Raw genomic sequence first — 19750 nt, 5'->3', positions numbered from 1 at the left:
GAAAGGCAGAAGTTGCCGTGGGCTGATATTCATAGAATGCCAGAATGAAACGGAGGAGGGAGGCTTTTTTTTTTTCCCTTCAAATGTAGAGGGTAATAGCGGAGAGTGCACCTAAGGTCAGCTCTGTTTGTTTGTCTTCTGGACAATAACATGGTTACCGCGGACAGGACAGCCACGCCATATGGCTGGTGTCTGAGGTGGAGGGGGGGGGTTATTCAATTATTCGAAATTATGCAAGTTGTCAAGAGGAGTCCCGCATAACCCTACTGGAAGCCGGCTCTAGGGAATAACTGCCGTCCCAGTGCTGCTTTCAAAAAGAAGAGAAAGGCAGAAATTAAATTTATCATGGCCGTTATTGGGCACAGGCGCTGGAACAGCTCTGACACAGTCCGGCTGTGAGGCTTCGTCAGAGTCTCGGATAGCCGTGCCGCCGGACTAATCTCGTAAGTTTGGAGAAGTGAACACGGCCCCCCCGTATGAGGCCGGGCCGTGCACCTGAGCCTCCTCTTCCACTCTGCAGACTTCTCATCACACTTTGGTCTTTTTCGGTACTTGTGTAACACTTCCTGCGAATCTCTGCATTGCATTTGTATCTCCTTTGGCTCAGCAGGGGCTCTTTTCCACAGTGACTTGCATAGGCTACTTCTTTTAAAAAGAAGTTTACATGTTAACCATTCATACAGGTGGACATTTACAATTTAGGTCAAGCACCGTGCCCAAGGGCATGACAGCAGTGCCCCACCAGAGAATCAAACCAGCAACCCTTAGGTTATGAGCCCCCTGCCTTACCGCAGTGCCACATCGCTGCCCTGTACACCGCATCGCTTACATTACATTACATTACATGCGTTTAGCAAACGCTCTTATCCACAGCGACTTCCATCACAATAAAACAAAAATGTAACCATTCAATTTGAATGAGCAACAGGAAGATGGCCGGTGATTCCACTGTCCTAACCCCCGTGGGGAGTTCATTCTACCATTGAGGGACCAGTACAGACAGGGATTGTATCTGAGACAAGCGACCCTGTCGGTTTGGGACAGTCAGTTGCACTATAGGTGCAGAGCACAGTGATCTTGAGGGAACATAGGTTTTGAAGAGGGGTTGTAAGTATGAAGGGGCTGTTCCATTCACTGCCCTGTATGCCAGCACCAAGGTTTTGAACTTGATGGGAGCGATAACAGGAAGCCAGTGAAGTGAGATGAGGAGGGGAGTAACTTGAGTACGTTTAGCGAGATTGTAGACAAGTCCTGCTTACCCATAAGCCCATAAGTCACAATACTGTATGTACATGATAAAGTGACACTTGTTCCAATTGGTTAACATGTATTTTAACCAATGGAAAAGGACCAGCAGCTAAGGAATGGAGGGGCATAGTCCTCCCCACTGGGGGGTCGGAGGAGGGTGAGGTATAGCCCCAGTGTTATTGTATTTCCTTGTCTGCTTTTACAGTGTCACAGTTTGCCGTGAATTTCATGGGCATTATCATTTACCCTCAAGACTTCCCTCTGGGTAACACCCTGTCACCAGGTGATATATTTGTAATTTATTGGGGAGACAAGGCTTTAAACCTGTTTTTCCCCCCAAGGTCGTTGGAAACGGGAGCAGCTGCGACCATGCGCCGCGCTCGGTGTTCCATTTAGCTGCTTTTCCGTCTTACGCACCCGAGCACGCCGCCGTTTGGGCCGTAACGATGCCGCTTTAACGCGGGCCAAACCGCCGTTACGATCCTCCGAGGCGTCTTTCCCACCTGCCTTTTTTCTGCTTCCGTGCCAAAAAAAAAAAGGCGCCGCCATTATCGTGGTGATTTAGAGTGCGGAAAGAGAGCCGGAATCACGAGCGGGAAAGTACGGTTCGTCCTGAATTTGCAGCCTGAGGCTGGTAATATTTTACTGTATGGGCGGCGAGGGGTAGGATCATTTAGGGGTTCAAACGAGGACAGCGTCCCGCGTGACTTATAGATCACCTCGGCTTTGCAGCTCTGTAGCACAGCGGCGTGGTTGATTGCCTTGTGTTTTTTGTGGCATTTAAATCCCTTTCCCCCGCTTGACAATTCTGCAGAATTACTGTGCGTGGATCAGGGAATTGGATTAAATCGCTTTGGATTTTAGCCATAGGTCCTGAGCAATACCTAATAACCAAAGATGGTCCCTCTCTCATTCCCTTCTAGGATATGAACACTCTGTACAGGGTCTGTAATGATGTGACTGCCGGTACTTATGCCAGCAGAGAATTTGTTGTTTAGTTTGATTTATTGCTGAATGGATTTAGGGGCTGTCCAACGCCCTTCAGGCTCACAATTCACAACCATACGACTTTTTTAACATAATGATTTTGGTACCGTTCAAGTGCTGTGAAGACAGAGGTTTCAGTTTGCCATAATGCCCCTGTCATTTTAATGGTGGTGTAGTAAGTAATGACCTCATGGAACAATGACCATAACTAATGTGTCATGCTTAAAGAGGAACTCAACTCAAGTTAAATTAAACTGAAGAAATTATATCGGATTTCAGAGCCTACTGTGTCTTGCTCACCACTGAGCTGGGTTGGATATCCACGCATTTCAGCCAAATATTTTTCAAAACAATATTCAAAATGGGTACAGGGCTGAAATTATGGGAGGTTTTCTACAGGCAGATCTAATGTATTTAATGAGAATGGCAGTCATGGTTTATGTACACTCAGTGCCGAAGCAAGTCAAAGATTTGGTCTTTCATTCTTGTAGTTTTCTTAGTATTTCAGTTTATTTGAATAAGTCACTCTTACACTCACTCGTTCTCACATCTCTCTCAACCTTCTGGGCACACCAGAGATGAGCTGAGTTATCATATCTTCATTATGATTTAATACATTCTCATATTAATCTTAAGATGTTTCCCTCCTCAGAAGCCAGTGCTCTTACAGAGTGTTACACTCTCTTACAAGAGAGGGATGTTCCTGGTTTACATCAGCTGCTGAGCTTCTGTGTTAAAGGGGCTTTGAATGAGTCAGCGCCACTCAAACCTGTCGAGAGGGGCAGAGAAAGAACTTCCTACTTCCTGCTCTCCCAGAGGCAGTTCCTTCCCAATGTGACACGTCCTCATAATGAACTGAATACACCTGCATGCGCTCATACACACACGCACACACACACACAGAGTAAGTAATTATTATTTATAACTGAATTAATTGAGAACTAAAGCAATGTGTGGAGTCAACCCTCTGAATTTATGATTTTTTTCAAAGGAAACAATGAACAACCATTTCTGGGTCTCAGCCAAAGGAGGACTGAAGAAAAGCATGTGCAGCCCTCTCAAATACTTGATGACGGAATGGCTACTTTGCAAACTACAAGTCTCATAGTGCACTGCAGGAGAGTCAACACCAATGGGAGGATTGCTGCAGATCTCACTGACTGTAGCCAAGGCCTGTACAGGAACCTGATTAGCTGCTAGGAGGTTCTTATATTCGATAAGACAAACCCTGGCTGATGTAAGCCAGCTCCTGCCCAGTCAGGATGAGGCCAATGTGGATGCATGGACTGCAGGAGTTTGAGCCGTAGGTGTCCAGGCTGTAGAATGGGTGCTTTATCTACAATACATTTACAATCTGCGCACAAGCGTCCATGTTCTTTGGTTTTGGCTATATATGCACATGAACACTCATACACATACAGTATATGATTTGCAAACAGTACAGTACCTGAGAAAACCTTTGTGTAACTATTCTTGAGCGTGCAGAATCAGTGTTACCCAGTTAGGGTTTTGAGACATGGGCCTTCTTATTTTAGCTTAAACTGAGTTGTCTGTAGGTCAGAACAAGTTGCCACTTGTTGACTCCTCCGAAGGACCGGAGGGGGAACTTCCTGTTTTTGTTTCCCCAGAGGTAGTTGCACCAATGTGATTGGTCCAGATAATCCATGTGCCAGTGAAAAATGAATAAATGCACCACCATAGCTGATGTGAGAGAAATGAATGGTGTGATATCAGTGGCCAGGGGAGGGGTTTACAACAGGGAGACCCCTGTCCAATGAGTACTGATTATCCCAGACCGGTGGAACACCGCGTGGCCTTAGCTTCTGCTAGCGTTAGCCCTGAGGTGCAACCCGGAGTGAGTTGCGCCCCCCTTGCATCCCTCATTCTCATTCCAGTCTTCAGGTTGGCAGAGTGTCGGCTGCCCTAAATTATTTATGCACTCGGCAGACTCTGTTAGCGGGAGCGACTTGCATGGCTACGTTCCGTGCGGGCGGATATTTATTCAGGCTTTTTCGGGCCAGTTCCTCAGTGGAGCCCACAGCCCTCCCCGGGCACTGGGCCCTACTGCCCTTCATCACACACACTCGCACACACACACGCACGCGCACACACACCCCCAGCCTCCAACCTGTTGGCTTCAGCAGTCTGGAGAAACTGCAGTTGCAGTGCGTCTGTCATCAGTTTCAGCTGCCTCCGTGCTTTTTTTCATCAGTTTCCTCAGGGTGTTCAGCTAGAGGGAGGACTGCCCAGGCTCAGAACTCACCCTTTCACTCCTGCAAATCATGCCCCTGGTAATCAGTACAATTTCAAAAAAAACCCTAATGCCTAAGTGTCCAATGGAAGCAAACAATTGTGAATGGGGTGAAAAGTAACCTGTGACATCAGTTCCATTAGATTGGGTTCCTGGCTTCTCCACACCTTTCTTTCCCCGCTGCGGTGTCTTTACCGAGCCAAATGACAGAGTGACAGCTGAACCTCCACAGCTAAGAGCTTCTCCCCAGGCAAGCGAAAACTGTATCCGAAAGTTTCCTTATCACCTTATTTCAGCCCGAGGTTTCACAGATATTACACTGGGTTTTATTTGAAAGCTCAAAATTGCTAAAAGGTGGAACCAAATAAGTAAAATCTCACCACAGCACAGATTTCAGGTGTGTGTGTGTTTCTGTGTGTTTGTGTGTGTGTGTGTGTGTGTGTATCTGTGCATGTGTGTGCACTTGTGTGTGCGCATACGCATGTGTGCGTGTGTGTGTGAACGCATGTGTGTACACCTGTGTGTGCACATATGCGCATCTGTGTGCGTGTATTTCTGTGTGCGTCAGCGCATGTGTGTGCACCTGTGTGTGCGCATACGCACGTGTGCGTGTGTGTGTGTGAACGCATGTGTGTGCACCTGTGTGTGCGCATACGCACAGGTGTGTGTGCGCACGCGCGCTCGTGTGTATGTGTGTGTGCGCGCGCGCGTGCGTGCCTTTGTGCGTTTTTTAAGCGGTAGGCACATGCTTGAAAAGCCTTACTCGCCCTGTTTTCAGTCAGCTCTCCTGAAGCCGTTCCTGTTACCGGGGCGCACACTGAAGGATAAAAGCGAAGACAAATCAGGAGTGACACAGCGGAGCAAGAGGACCGCATCCACAGAGCAAATATTTAACCTTCAGTTCCCACCGCAAACCTGGCTGAGGATCTCGCGCTCCTCCGTCTCTCTCAGTGCAGAGGAGCCTCTCCTTTCCTGTGAAGTTTTAACACCGAATGCCTTCCGTTAAATAACGGCTACCCTAGCCATTCTGTTCCGTTTTACAAAGCGCTGCGGTTGACAGCTTTTATGATGTGTTCACATACGATTTACGGACCCCCCGGCGCTTTTCAGCTCTCATTCATGTGAAAAGTAAAACAAATTGACAAATCAGCGGAGGTAGCACACCTTCTCGGCCGATCATTGCAAACAGTCAGACGCTGCGGGAAGCAGTGCCAGACAAGAGAGGCGACGAACGGAGGAGTGTAGCCTACATATATCCTGCCTCCAGGAGGAACGTCGCCGGTGAACTGGCGGTTCTCACGTACCGTAGTTATCTGTGCCATTGGCAGCTCCCCTCGAGGGAACCAACTCAGTCACAGCCACTGAATGAAACTGTGGCACGGAAACGTTCGCGGAAAGGTGAGGGATAAAAAGCTCTGATAACGAGGAGGACAAAAGCGGAGCGGGAAGGGAAGTCCGCCGTCCGCACGTATCGGAGTCACCGCGCGCCATCTCACTGGCCCGGTGTGGAGGAGGAAGGAGAGGCGATGGCTTCCCGCCGACTCTGCCTGCTCTTGCTAGCCCTACAGTCCCATTAAACTGGCTTCACGGGTGCACTCTCACTTTGCAGTGGAGTGTTCAGCTCATCCCTAAGAGTTAAGGCCTTTTGTTTCTTTGTCTTGACGGAGGGCGGAGAGCTTGTTAAATATAAGGAAAGCGAGCAGTGGCCCGCGGGCGATGTCCTAGCCATCTCCCACTAAAGACCTAAAAAGTGGGTTTGAATGGGAAAGCTGAGTGGCTCTATTCTGCAGGATCTCCCGATACTGTAATTATAGTATGATTTTTATGATTTTTAACACTGCACCCTAGGTACACAGGAGTTTTAATTCCTTAACAAGGTATTTGACATGGAAGGAAATGAACAGAGCAGGGAAATAAGGGAATAAAATTCATTGGTCCACAGGGCTGGTAAAATTGAGGTGAAGAGGTGAAAACAGCCCAAGTGTATTAGCAGAAGCTAATGCTGACTTTTACTGTCGGCCATTTTGTCATTGTTCCCCTTTATGCAACTCCCTAGTTTTTTTGGAATCGCTTATTGTATACTTAACTCTTCTTTTTGTTTACTGCACTTTTGTAGATTGCTCTGGATAAGAGCATCTGATAAATGACCAAACGTAAATGTCTTCTCTGGTTTAGCTAACAGTAAGGAGAATTGGCCAAAGAAAAACACCTAGCACTCTTTTATAATATAGCCAGCCATCTCTTTTATTCTTCAGTGGATTAATTTCTCCATAATTGTTGATGGGTATGCATTTATTTCTAAAAATGTACACAGAAAATGACAAATATTTTGACTTATTAAAAATGGTCAGTAGTAATATTTTCTCCACTGCTTGCAGTGTCTGAGTCAGAGAGATGTGTTTGACAGTTGCATCAACCTCCCACAGAGAATGCGGAAGATTTGAATATTTAAATGAGTAAATCCAGAGTTGTGTTGTGAGCCTTGCTGTACGGCAGAATGGATTCAGAGTCTAAGGGTGTGGAATAAACCTTTTCATTTTGGTATTTTTAAATAATCAGGATTCCCTGTGGGAGGCTGATGCAGCTGCTGGATGCATCTGTGCATGTGTGTAAGCCTTCTCGGGTCAGCTAGAAGTGACAGCCTTTCTGACCATCATACAGTTTTTTTTTTTTTACAGACTTTGGTAGAAAGTAGAAAATGGTCTGTCTGTGTTCATTTCTGGTCATAGGTCAGAGTTCAGAGTTCACGGTTCACGTTTCATTGCTGATAGTGCAGTCAGGTTAATAATGCAGTGGAGATGGATAGCCAAAGCAGGTCCCTTGCTTGTTCAGCTGTGTTGCTACATTTTCATTTTAATATAAATTATTATGTGCTTCATAAAAAAGAAGCTGTGGAAAGCTACTCAAAGCAATGCAAATAGACTTGCTTGTTAGAAGCATATGAAGTTGTTTGTCGGCCTTTTTAAAAGGCAGGTTTTAAGAGAAGCAGAGACTCTCCAGTTTGTTTCCTAAGTAGGCCTTTTAAATAAATGGGCCCTGCCTCACTTCTCCCTTTATCATTTTTCCTGATAAGTAACTTTGGCATCCAGATGGCCTTTTAAATTGACTGCAACTTGGCATCCTGGACAAAAGATAAAACTATTTCAATGCAGCATAAAGCTGCAGCTAAGGCACTGGTGATTGCAGCCCTGGCTCTGAGGGAGATCTTTGTGTCTGTGCATCTTAATGCATCTTTGTTAAATAAATGTTGCTTTCGTGTTGCATTTGATGTTATTAAGCAGTTGTTCAGTATTTTTCTTGAATGCATCCATGTAAATGTCAGATTATGTATGTCTTCGGACAAAATTTCTGACAATGAAGTGATCCTATGGAATATGTCTACTTTGTTAACTAAGCTGTACCTGCATACAATGTGAAAACCACATGCTGAATGCAGCCCACCTCATTTATGAATTGGTTTTGTAAATAAGCCACAGAGAATTGATCTGGTTTTTGCTTTCCAGTAAGTTTTGCCTGTGAGTTTACCCGTTTAAGACTTACTTGAATCTAATCCCTTGACCATACTAATTTGAGAGATTTATCCTGACTCTGCAAATCCTTAGGATTTTAAACAAGTCTTCTACTCATTTCTACAGCATTTACCAGTGATCATTGCTAATTACGTTAAATGTGCCCTTTAACTACTGTAGCTACAGGTAACACGTTAGCGAATGTTGTAGTTCACAGACAAGTAGGGAAGCAGGTAAGCGCTCTAATCACACCGTCGCTCTGCTTTCCCCCCGCAGATCTACCTGCGTTTCCTGGAGTACGAGATGCACAACTCGAACGAGTGCAAGCGCAACTTCGTGGCGGTGTACGACGGCAGCAGCTCAGTGGAGGACCTCAAGAACAAGTTCTGCAGCACGGTGGCCAACGACGTGATGCTGGTCTCTCCCCTCGGCGTGGTCCGTATGTGGGCCGACGAGGGGAGCCGGCGGAGCAGGTTCCGCATCCTCTTCACCACCTTCCAAGAGCGTAAGAACCGCCGCCGGCCCTCTCGCCTCCTTTCACACACCTTTAAACTTCCACTAATTTCTGTACGCATCACCTCACATGCCCCTTTTATCTGACCTCTATTCAAGGGTGATTTACTGTAGCGAATTTACTTTGAATATCATTTTAATCTGTGACTTTTTTTTTCTTCCTTGGAGATATGTTATATTGCCTTCATTTTAAACTGAACTGTACCTAAGCTCCTGAAACTAATCGCACTTCTGCCACATTTTTATTCGAAATTGTGTTGTAATAAGGCCTTTTTGCAAATCACCCTGAGTAAGTGTCCGCCTAATGGCGTGATTCTTCTACTTTAACTGCTACTACTAAGAAAAAGAAGAGGAATTATCCAATCAGCAGCAGCATCATTATTACCATCAGCATAGCAATAACAAGAGTCATTATCATAAATAAAATCATGGTTGCAATTAAAAGCATAATCATAATATATTGTGGTCAGGCCAGCTCAGGAATTACCCAGTTTGCTCGCTGTGTCTCTGGCACAGAGCATGAGCCAATCGGAAACTCAGACAGCTTAACCCAAAGGTTACCTTTAGCATAAAACCTTTCCATCGACTGTCCTTATTTCAACTGTGCATGGGGAACAGCTGAGGCTGCTGGCCGTTGCCATTGGTCGCGGCATTTGATTGTGTGAGACCTTCGACAACAGCTGTTGTACCGATAAGGTCTCTGTAATGAACACATTGATCTAGTAGGGCATGTACTTCTGAAGAGGAGGTCAGCTGTTAATGCTATGGCCTTTGTCCTTGTACAATCAAATAAAGCGAATATCATCAATCGAATATGTTTGCATCATAAATGCCTGTTTTTTTGTTCACATTTCCTTGTTAGTATTAGGTATGGGATTCCTACCATTATCCATCTCCTCAGAGATATAATAGCAGCCCATAGCAACAATAACAGCCCAGTTCATAGCTCAGTAATGAATATCCCGTTTTTATTATCTGTGAGCCTGTGTTTGTGTATATGAAGTTAATAGATTTCTTAATACCACACTGGTATTCAGAATCACGCTTTAAAATGTAATAGGGTTACAAACATGAAATTATCATTTAGCAGGTACTGTGCAGCAAAATGTATGTGTAGGATGTCTTGAGAAAGGGATATGTGCCACATTATAGGAAATGGCAAATCTTGTTACGCTTATCTGATGTCAGTCAGGTAGCTAATCTTCTCCTGTTCGAATGAGAGGGGCTTGGGGTTGAGGGTTTACGTCAGTCTTTGAGGGTTTCCTGACAAATTCAAGGGTTTTTTTCTAGATGGGCTTTTCCTGCTGTGAGTCGTACAGAGCTGACAGACACAATTTCAGAGCTGTGATGTTTCCTTAGAGAAAAAGAGAGAGTGATTATCAGGAATAGCTGATCTTAGATCAGCCCTGAGTGCTCTCACGTAGAGTGGTTACAATGCTGAGCACGTACTGGAGGGGGCATATGAAAGTTAGTGCACTGGACACTGTAGTGCATTATGATTATTATTAGTAGCAATAGCAGCAGCTGTAGTAGCAGTAATAGCAGCAACAGCAGTAGTAGTAATAGCAGCAGTAGCAGTAGTAATAGCAGCAGCAGGAGTAGTAATAGTGGTAGTAGTAGCAGCATTAGTAGTAGTAATAGTAATAGTTGCAGCAGTACCAGTAGTAGTAGTAGTAGTAGAAGTAGTACTAGCTGCAGATGAAGCAGTAAAAGTAGCTAAGTAGTAAGCTACCAACTGGGGCTAGAGAATTCATGCACAATTAAATAAAAAGGAGCATGCTGTTGACTGGTGCTTATGCATTACGGAAATTTGTCAGTTCAAAGATCTCTGCTACTGCTGCTATAGCCACTACTGAGAGGAGAACATGCGTTAGAGTGGCGATTTAGTTGAAGCTCGTAGGCATGGTTGACTTTTGATAACGCACTTTTTGAATTCTCAGTTTCAGAAACGAAGGCCTCGCGCCTATTTACATTTACATTTACATTTATTCATTTGGCAGACGCTTTTATCCAAAGCGACTTACATAGGTTACAGTTCTTTACAATGTTATCCATTTATACAGCTGGATATTTACTGAGGCAATTGTGGGTTAAGTACCTTGCCCAAGGGTACAGCAGCAGTGTCCCAGCGGGGATTGAACCGGCAACCTTTCGGTTACGAGTCCTGCTCCTTAACCACTATGCTACACTGCCGCCCATATTTAGACTAAAGGCAGCAGTACATTTGGCTTGGGGTTGACAGTTCAAGGCCAAACCGCGCTGCAGTGGGATGGAATCGCTCCCCCTGCCCCTCTCTATAGTCACAAGCCACTGCACATTATAGTGCAGCACATACGAGGACATGAAGGCTGTAGAGAGGTGTTTGGCATGCAGGGTTGGGGGGATGGGGGGATTGGGGGGGGGGGGTGTATCATTAGTGCTCACTGCCCGGATCAAACGGGCCTGCTAATGGCCTGTAGCTCACAGGCTGTCCTGGGAGTCTGACCTACCCCCCCCCCCCCCCCCCCACTGCAGAACATGGCCATACCCACTTCCTCTTATACAGAGAGAGATGAAGAGGATGGAGCGATCCCACCCCTTCGGTGCGGTCGCAGTCTGCGCTGGTACCTATGCGGCGATCCCACAGGCGTAACGAGGATCCAAAAATCTCACTCGTCATAGGCTGGGTTACTCTCGTTAATGAGTGTGGACCAGGGAGGGGGTGTCCGTCCAGCAGGGCATGTAATTAAAGATTTAAAAATGAACATATGAATAAATGAACGAAGAAACGAAAGGGCTGAAGCAGGATAGTAATGAGAGGGGTTGCAGGAGGGCGGAGGGGTGAGAAATTTGGAGAAGTTTAGGTTACAGGAGTGAGGCGCGGGTCGGGGGGTGGGGGGGTGGTGTAGCTGCATCAGTGTCTGTGAATGGCTTCAGATGGGGTTTCAGCCTAAAGGCACTGCGCTCAGAGCACAGCCTATCTGCTGAATGAAGGCGGGGGGTGGGGTGAGCTGTTGCCCAGGAAACGCCTCCTCATCAATTCCCCTCACAAGCTCCCCCGAGTCTGGAGCGATCGCGTCCCGTGCAGACTCCTTCCTAAAAGGCCTCTAGCCTCCAAGCATCGACCCGCTCAAGCACAATAAAGCTGTGTCGCGGTGCGTGTCTGACATCAGGCTCTCCAAGAAAAATGAATAAATAACGCCGAGCCTCTGCTATGAGATTTTGGCTGCTTGTTTTTTCTAAATCAAATTTCAGTGAGTGCGGTGGCCTTCAGAACTGAATTTTCAGAGTGAATTTTTTGCCATTATTATGAAAGATGCAAATGGTGACTTAGTTTTCATGTTAAATAAGAGGGGTGATTTTCAAGGTATTCAGATTCTTTGTTGCATACCAACAGTTATAAAGCCCCAGAACTATGTCTTCCCTTCCAATTCAGTCATTTTTCTACACATTTACTTATGTGTTTCAGTAGTCAAGAAAACATTTAGGAGGTGATTATATTCAAATATTTACCTTATATGCACAGATGCAGGGCCTTGATATGCACCTACAACAAAGGAAATGTATGATATCAGTGTTTGGATATAGACTGTGCAGTATCTAGTGAACAAAAATTGAATTTTGTCTGGATCTTTGGCTCTGACTGAAATCTTTACTCCCACCACTCAATTATTATTTAATTGACACACGAAGGGAATCGCCTGGCATGAGCTAAAGGCCAATTACATGATAATGTGACCATGAATTGGTTTCACTTAGCTTCGTAATCTGACACACACCATTTCTGAAAAATGAAATAGGCCAGCGCTGATTAGTGGCAAGTACTGTGGCACCACCCTGTGGCTGGAGGAAGAACTGCATGTGTGTTTAAACCTTTTCTGCATAGCAGTGGGTCTGATATGAAAGAGGAGTCATTTTAAGTTACCTTAAACCACTACCTCCAGTTAGTAGTCAAGGATAAGCACAATAACACAATAAAAATGTACCTTGCAATCTCAATCTCCAGCTTTCTGACTGTAGGTAGTGCTGTGTGTGCTAAATGTGCATAATTGACTTGCTAATTGCTAATGTGTGTGAGAAATGAAACTGTACCCACTTCTGAAATCAATAATTGTGTACAACTTCTTTTTTAGTTACAAAAATATAATCTTAGAAAATGCTAACATGTCAATGCATGTTCAGTACGTGAAAGTGTTCAGACCTTGTAAGGGCCCTCCTGGTTTGGTTGTACAAATCAGCAGTGGTAGTCTCTATCTGTTTCTCCACTGCCAGTACCTCAGATCAGAGTACCAGAGTACCCAGAGGCTACTGTAAGTGAATCGTGTTCTCTTTGGAAATACGACTAGAATGCTACTGGCTTGGTTGCAATATTTTAAGATTACTAAATGCAATACCACATAAGTATCACACTTTTAAATGAGTGCTAAACATGTGGTAAATAGGAAATGATTTGCTGTATTTACCTGGAAATGTTGATATTGAAATATTAATTTAAATCAAGACACCTGAACATTTGAAAATATACAAATAATATGGAAACAATTTCAAAATAATGTCCTAATTACAATTTGGCAATTTTGCTATTTACATGCTATCTGCTCAGTTTCTGTTTAATGCTCATTACACAACTACTCTTTTCATAAAAGAAAGTGATTCTTGTTGAGTCTTGCTAAATCACAACTCTTGCTGAGTTGCCAAATGAATAAATGTAAATGTAGTACTGGAATATGAGGTGTGTAGGTCTGTAACACTGGAGAGTTGGATGTTTAATGCTGGAACATGAGCTGTGTATGTGTGTGGCACTGGCGTGTTAGGTGTGCAGCCCTGGAGTGTGAGGTATGTAGCACTGGAGTATTAGGTGTGTAGCACTGGAGTATTAGGTGTGGAGTGCTGGAGTATTAGGTGTGTAGCGCTGGAGTATGGAGGTGTGTAGCGCTGGAGTGTTAGGTCTTTAGTGTTAGAGTATCAGGTGTGTAACAATGAAGTGTTAGGTGTGTAGCTCTAGAGTATTAGGTATGTAGTAGATGTGTAGTAGCCTTGCCTTAACCCTGTAATTCTCTGTGTTGCAGCCCCATGTGAGTCAGACACATTCTTCTGCCACAGTAACATGTGCATTAACCACACCCTGGTGTGTAATGGCGTACAAAACTGCGTCTACCCCTGGGATGAAAACCACTGCAAAGGTGAGGGGGTGTAATGTTTATAAGTATGTATAACATAAAGTAATTATACATAACATAATGTAATTATTCATCCTGTCCAGATGATGTGAACATTAGTAAAGAAACACATTTTACGTTGCTCTGGGTAAGAGTCTTTGGTGAATGATAAAAATGCAATGCAAACCGATAAAATCTGGTTGCCACCAGCAACAAACCTGCAAATAACAAGCATACAAATTATTGTATGATTATGATTACACAGTACTGTGACTGTTAGTGAATGCAGTTAAATAATAGAAAATGCTTTTGCTGAGTGGCATCACAGCTCCAAGTGTTTGTGCCCCGCAGAAAAGAGGAAGGCCAACATCCTGGACAACCTCAACAACACCAACCTGGCCATCATCGGCGTCACCTGCACCATTGTCTTCATCCTCCTCATCGTGTCGGTGGTCGTGCAGATCAAGCAGCCGCGCAAGAAGTACATCGTCCGGCGGGAGGACTTCGACCCCACCATGTTCCACGAGGTGTTCGAGCCGCCCCACTATGAGCTGTGCACGCTGCGGAGTGCGGCGGTGGCCCCGCCCGCGCCCGGGCCCGCGCCCGGCGAGCTGGCCGACCTGGCCGAGGACCTGGAGAGCTACCACCGGCTGCGCCGCTCCTCCTCCAAGTGCGTCCACGACCACCACTGCGGCTCGCAGGGCTCCAGCCTGCGGGGCAGCCGCTGCAACCTGAGCGCCCGCGGCGACCCCGCCCTGCTGGCCGACGCGCTGGGCCAGCCGCTCCGGGCCCCGCAGGGCCCCGGCGCCGCCGGCCGCCGGAGCATCCTGGTGATGAAGCACAGCTACTCGCAGGACGGCGCCGACGGGGGCGACGGGGGCGAGGACGACGACCTGGAGGACGTGCCCGCCACCAGCCACAGGCTGGCCCGACATGAGAAGGACGTGCAGCGGTCAGTATCCATCGACTTCTGACCGGGACTGTCGCATGGGGGGAGCTTCCGCTCACGACTCGCACGTGACATGCGTCTCCTTTTTGCTTTCTTTGGTTCTCTCTTTCTGTATTTCTTTCGCGATTGTTTTCACTCTTTTGAAAGTATCTTCTTGTTTAACCTTCCTTCACTTACGTTTTGTGTTGGGGGGGGGGGGGGGGGGGGTTGATTGACACTGCCTCCAGCCAATGGCATTACCGTGTTGTTTGGGCTGTCAAAATCCCGCCACCAGCTGCACTTCTGTCATCTCGGATAAAATACAGTTTCCTCAGTTTCAGATACAGTCATAGCTTGTCTTTACCATGCGACTTTCACCAGAAGGGCTACGCATCTGTTCTTTGTTCAAGAATCGTCCTCCTGTAGAATGTGCAAATGTGAACATGTTGTAATACTTTGTAGGATAAGTAAATTAACTGTACTGTATAAATTAAGTATTGTAATTCAGTACAGTGAAGATTTCTCTCATGAAGCTGTTCTAAAAGAACAGCAGATGAAGCTTCTGGAATACCTAATAAGGTGCTCACTTACAGCCATAGCACTCTATGGCCCAAGTTCAATCCCTACCATGTTATCAGCTGTCTGACTGGGAACCCACAGCAGCAGAACATATTGGGTGGGGTAGGCTGGCTAGGGCCTGCTCGTCTCGCCATTCTCAGGCACTCTGCAATTCCGCAGTGCAAAAAATAGCTGTTGGCTGTGTGTCAGTGCATTGGAGGGTTGATTCAGCATATTGTTTTAGGGCTCCTGAAGCTGGTGGTGAGACAGGCCCAGTGTGCAACTGGTGCATCAGTTAGCAAAATTAGCAATTAGCAAGCCAATTATGCACATTTAGAACAATTAGCATGTCACTTATGCAAAATAGGGTTGCATAAACGGGGACAAAGGATTTAAAAATTAACAAAATGAACTCTGACCACCTGGATACTGGTGAACATTGTGCATTTAAGGTACATGGTAATGTCAGAGGCTTCAGTTCCACTATTTGTAAATGGATGTTGCATGCTTGATCGTATAGCATGCACGTTCGTGAATACAGTCTGCATATTTAGCTTGGCTTCTGTGGGGGGGGGGGGGGGGGGGGTGCAGGTATTTTCTGTTGTGATGCATGCAAACATTTCAGATTCTGCTTTTTCCATTAAGTGTGCTCTGTGCATGTCAGCATGCATTGTCCTCACTGTGTGCTAATCTGTACCATATTAAGTGAAAGACCAATAACATTGCAGGTTCTGCCTCATTGGGTCTCTAAGCAAACATGAGTCTGAATACAACACAACTAGGGTCTAGGGGACCGTCAAGGTAAGCGACTGAACACTGCGGAAATGTTTTGTGGTTTGAGACTTTGGCATGATAGTAGATGCTTGATAATTCTAGATTTTAAACGTTGATCCCAGAAATAGTTTTGAAATCATTTTGATTTGATTTTGTTTCTTTTTAATCTTCACGTAGATGTGTTTGTGCAACATGTTTTGGTAGTGTTTTAGCATTGTCTCTTGTGTCCTTTTTTTTCTTTTATCAAATATTTAGAGCATTTGTGAGCACATTTGACACATTAAAGGGAACTTGGGTTGGCTCTGATTGAAACCCAGGCAGTTATTGGGTTTGGGTGTACCGAATCGGCAGTGTAAGGCTGCGACCATTGATTCCTGCACTTAATAATGGCTAAATAAACACTTTCTCTGGGGTTCATTTCAATGCGAATACTTTTTTTTTCCTGGAGACATAAAACTAATTTCAAGCTCCATTTAGATAGGTACATCCCAAATGATAAGTGTGTGTGTTAGAGCTATTCTTTTTCAAAGATATCCCTGTGTGCCCTTTGATAGATGGTGTATCTTTAAAACTTAAATTCAGGTGTAAGTCTGAAAGTTTATTTTTAAATTTTGTTTGAGCATTTTATAACATCCCTCCGAAACCAATACTGGCATCTGCATGACACAGAATGGGCATATTGTGTGCTAATGTGTAACATTTTCTACTTATTGTAGAATTATACAATTATTATCATTGCCTCCTTGACTAGTTGTCCCTGAGGACCAATGTAGTGTTAATAATAAGCATATATATATATATATATATATATATGTATATGAGTGCTTTTATTAATGAATTCAATTAGTTAAATATATTTTATCTCTGAGGATATAATTTCATTAATGTAGACAGTTTTGAAAAATTTTCACAGTAAATTTATATACTTTATTAGAATGCTAACCTTTCTGTGCTCCAGGGTACAATTTCTACACCATGAATGCTATTAATAATGTTTTCATTGTGGAATAATTCTCAGTGGCATTTAGACTTTGTTTTCCTTCCATAGAATTACTTCTATTGCATTTTCATGCCGATCCTGGATTCAGTATAAAGCTTAGATTACATGAAAAGCCTCTGCCTGTAGCTGATGTTTTAACATGAGTTCATTCTATGTCTGTGTCTGTATTGCATTATCTTTGATGTCTCTGCCACATTTAATGTGTGATCTCTGCTGCATATCTATGGTCTGTTTTATGTTACATGTTCATTGTTTCCATCATATAGCCTGCTAGAGAGTAGACCTATCCTGGATGCGTGTGAACAAGCTCCAATGAAACAGTGTGGACTAAAGATATATACCAGCATGATGACATATGGACATTTTCAATGGAATTGGATATAGATACGATTCAATGTATGATGTAAAGATCACAAGAAATGAAAGCAATTATATCTTGAACTAAGACCCTTTAATAGTCAGGACAGAGATGTAAATTCAGGGACTTGACATCCTTCATTTTCAACTTAATTTTCCACTAATTATATTGAGCTTCTTACTGTTCGATGAGTTATCAGAGAACTATATGTAAATGCCCTGATTCAGGCTAGCCACAGTGTGCTTTTTCCTCTTCTCTGAGTAAGAAATTCAACATGCATTAAGTTTATTTTATTTCTTATAGGTGATTGAGCACTCCTTTGTCAAGCAGTGGCTGGGATTGACAAGATGTGCTATGAAACAAAAAAAAAACTTTTTTGACATTGCTAGTCAAAGTTAAGGATTAAGCACATTACCATTAGATTTAACATGCAAAATAACAATTTGCATAAATAACTTATGACGTATCATAAACATACGTTAAAAAGAATATTTGTACGTTGAATATTTCTGCAACAACTATAGCTGCACAATTTATGTGTCTGATGCTTGCAGTCGTTTAAAGACTTTTTATGTTTTGAGTTTTTAGTACTTTTCTATATAAACTATCTGAATTATTTCTATATTCTGAAATGTATCAGATTTTTACTATCCAGTATACAGGATGATGTTGTGGTATGCCATGTGCATGTTTTATATGCTAATGAAAAATTTTTATCATGGCCAAATATTTGTCTATCTATGCATTACATTTTCCATAACCAACTATATAACTAGTACAATAACTAAAAAACTGTTAAATACAAAGTTGAACTAAATTATTGACTGTCACTAAACATACACCAACAAACAGGCAAAATTGATAATTACCTTGCATTTACAGGTGTTTTCTAGAAACATCTAAATTCATGTTTGGCAATATGGTTTCATGTAATTAAACTTGTTTTTAATTGCAGATGTGAAACCATGTGTTACATTGTCATTAACTCTGTGCCTAAATGCATGTTTTCTATGTGAGCAAAAGATGTGGTTAAATTCACATTTCCCCCAGAGATTTGTTAGGCTGTTCCACATGCAGAGGTCTGTCCTCAATGGTGAATGAAGTCAGCTGAATCCTCTTCTTCTCGTTTGGCTGTAATCTGAAATCTGAAACAATACGCATGATAGTGCTGCCAAATGAATATGTCCCCTGACAAAACAAGGATATTTGGATGAGTTTGGATTTTGACCTGATCTAAAAGGTCTCATTTGACATATATAGCTAAAAGCATACAATGTTATATTGCATAAACATTTCATAAAACATCTCCTATGTCTTTTTATATTATATTTTCCCTGAGTATTTATATGTTCTCTTGATGGTTGTTTTGCTTGTATCTGTGGATTCACGGAATATTTTTCCCATGTATGTAGACATTTTGCCTCATTTGTGCTTATTCTGTGAATGATTTTTCTTTTCTTTTTTTCATCAAAACATTTTGGTTGAGGTGTATTTTGTGTCTGAAGACTTCAGGGATGAAGGCTTGTCATATAGAGTGTTTTCCCTTTGTTCATGCCCTTTGAAAAGTAGACTTCATCCAGACTTCATATAAATATTAAAGTCCTAAAAAGTCTGATTTATGATTTAGTTAATGCACCATGTGGAAGAGACACAAGAATCCAGTTCATGGCTTTATAGATATATCAAGTGCTGTGTATTTAACAATGTTGATTCAGAAATAATTTGATACATCAATAGCTTTCATTTCATAACATGAAGCTATCTCCCAACCTCTTGTATCAAAGCCTTCCTTGTAACAGACTTGACCATATTAACTGCATGCCTGGTGTTCTCTATCCTTCTTATAGAGAGTGTTTTAAAGATTGCCATCACTGTGGGGGCGATGAGCAGTCAGATGGCACTTGCATTACATACAGGATGCCTCATCAGTCTCCTGTAGCGGCCACTTGATTTGAAGTGCACCTAACAGGTTTCTTTATTTTTCTGCAGGCAGATTCATCATTCTACTGCACCTGACCACATGTGGAACTAACTCTGCTCCACCTCTTACCCCTTCCCCCATTCCATTCACCTTCTAAGAACTGTTGCTGTTGGCAACCAATTTGTTGTGATTGAGAGAAAAAAAATGGAAATACAGCATTTTTTACCAGCAAATGTGTCAGGTCTTTTCTTTGTTGTGAAGTGTAATGAAATCGACCATGGTTTCTCAAACTACTGAATCTGTACAGTCTTTGCATTTGAGAGCTAACTTTTTCAGAAGTCCTTTGTAACTTTAATTGGTTTTCACTGGATTAACGTGGGACTGGATATATTATTTCACATGCAAAAACTGACATGAAATGATCTATAAGTTAACCGAATCTAAATTTTCTTATTAATGTTCTGGTTTATTAACCAAGTGTGATTGTCAATGGCTAACAGACACAAAGTCATACCTGGTGCCGGAGAGACATCCTCACAATTGGTACCACCTAGTGGTCATTATT

The 19750-nt window shown here is 43.4% G+C and overlaps 1 protein-coding gene across 1 annotated transcript in view; it reads left to right on the top strand.

Moving 5' to 3' along the window:
* The window catches only part of LOC118771263 (neuropilin and tolloid-like protein 1), a 45304-nt gene extending 25899 nt beyond the window's left edge, over positions 1 to 19405 (top strand). Inside the window, exons 7-11 of the mRNA XM_036519208.1 lie at positions 8272 to 8500; positions 13557 to 13670; positions 13998 to 14598; positions 15861 to 15933; positions 19254 to 19405. Coding sequence (XP_036375101.1) covers positions 8272 to 8500; positions 13557 to 13670; positions 13998 to 14598; positions 15861 to 15921 — 1005 coding nt within the window. The 3' untranslated portion in view covers positions 15922 to 15933; positions 19254 to 19405. The remainder of the gene's footprint in view (positions 1 to 8271; positions 8501 to 13556; positions 13671 to 13997; positions 14599 to 15860; positions 15934 to 19253) is intronic.
* Positions 19406 to 19750: the final 345 nt, after the last annotated feature.

The sequence above is a fragment of the Megalops cyprinoides genome, chromosome 24, assembly GCF_013368585.1.
Source record: "Megalops cyprinoides isolate fMegCyp1 chromosome 24, fMegCyp1.pri, whole genome shotgun sequence".
NCBI lineage: Eukaryota > Metazoa > Chordata > Actinopteri > Elopiformes > Megalopidae > Megalops > Megalops cyprinoides.
Note: the sequence above shows the minus strand (reverse complement) of the source record. Positions and strands in the feature narration are given on the sequence as shown.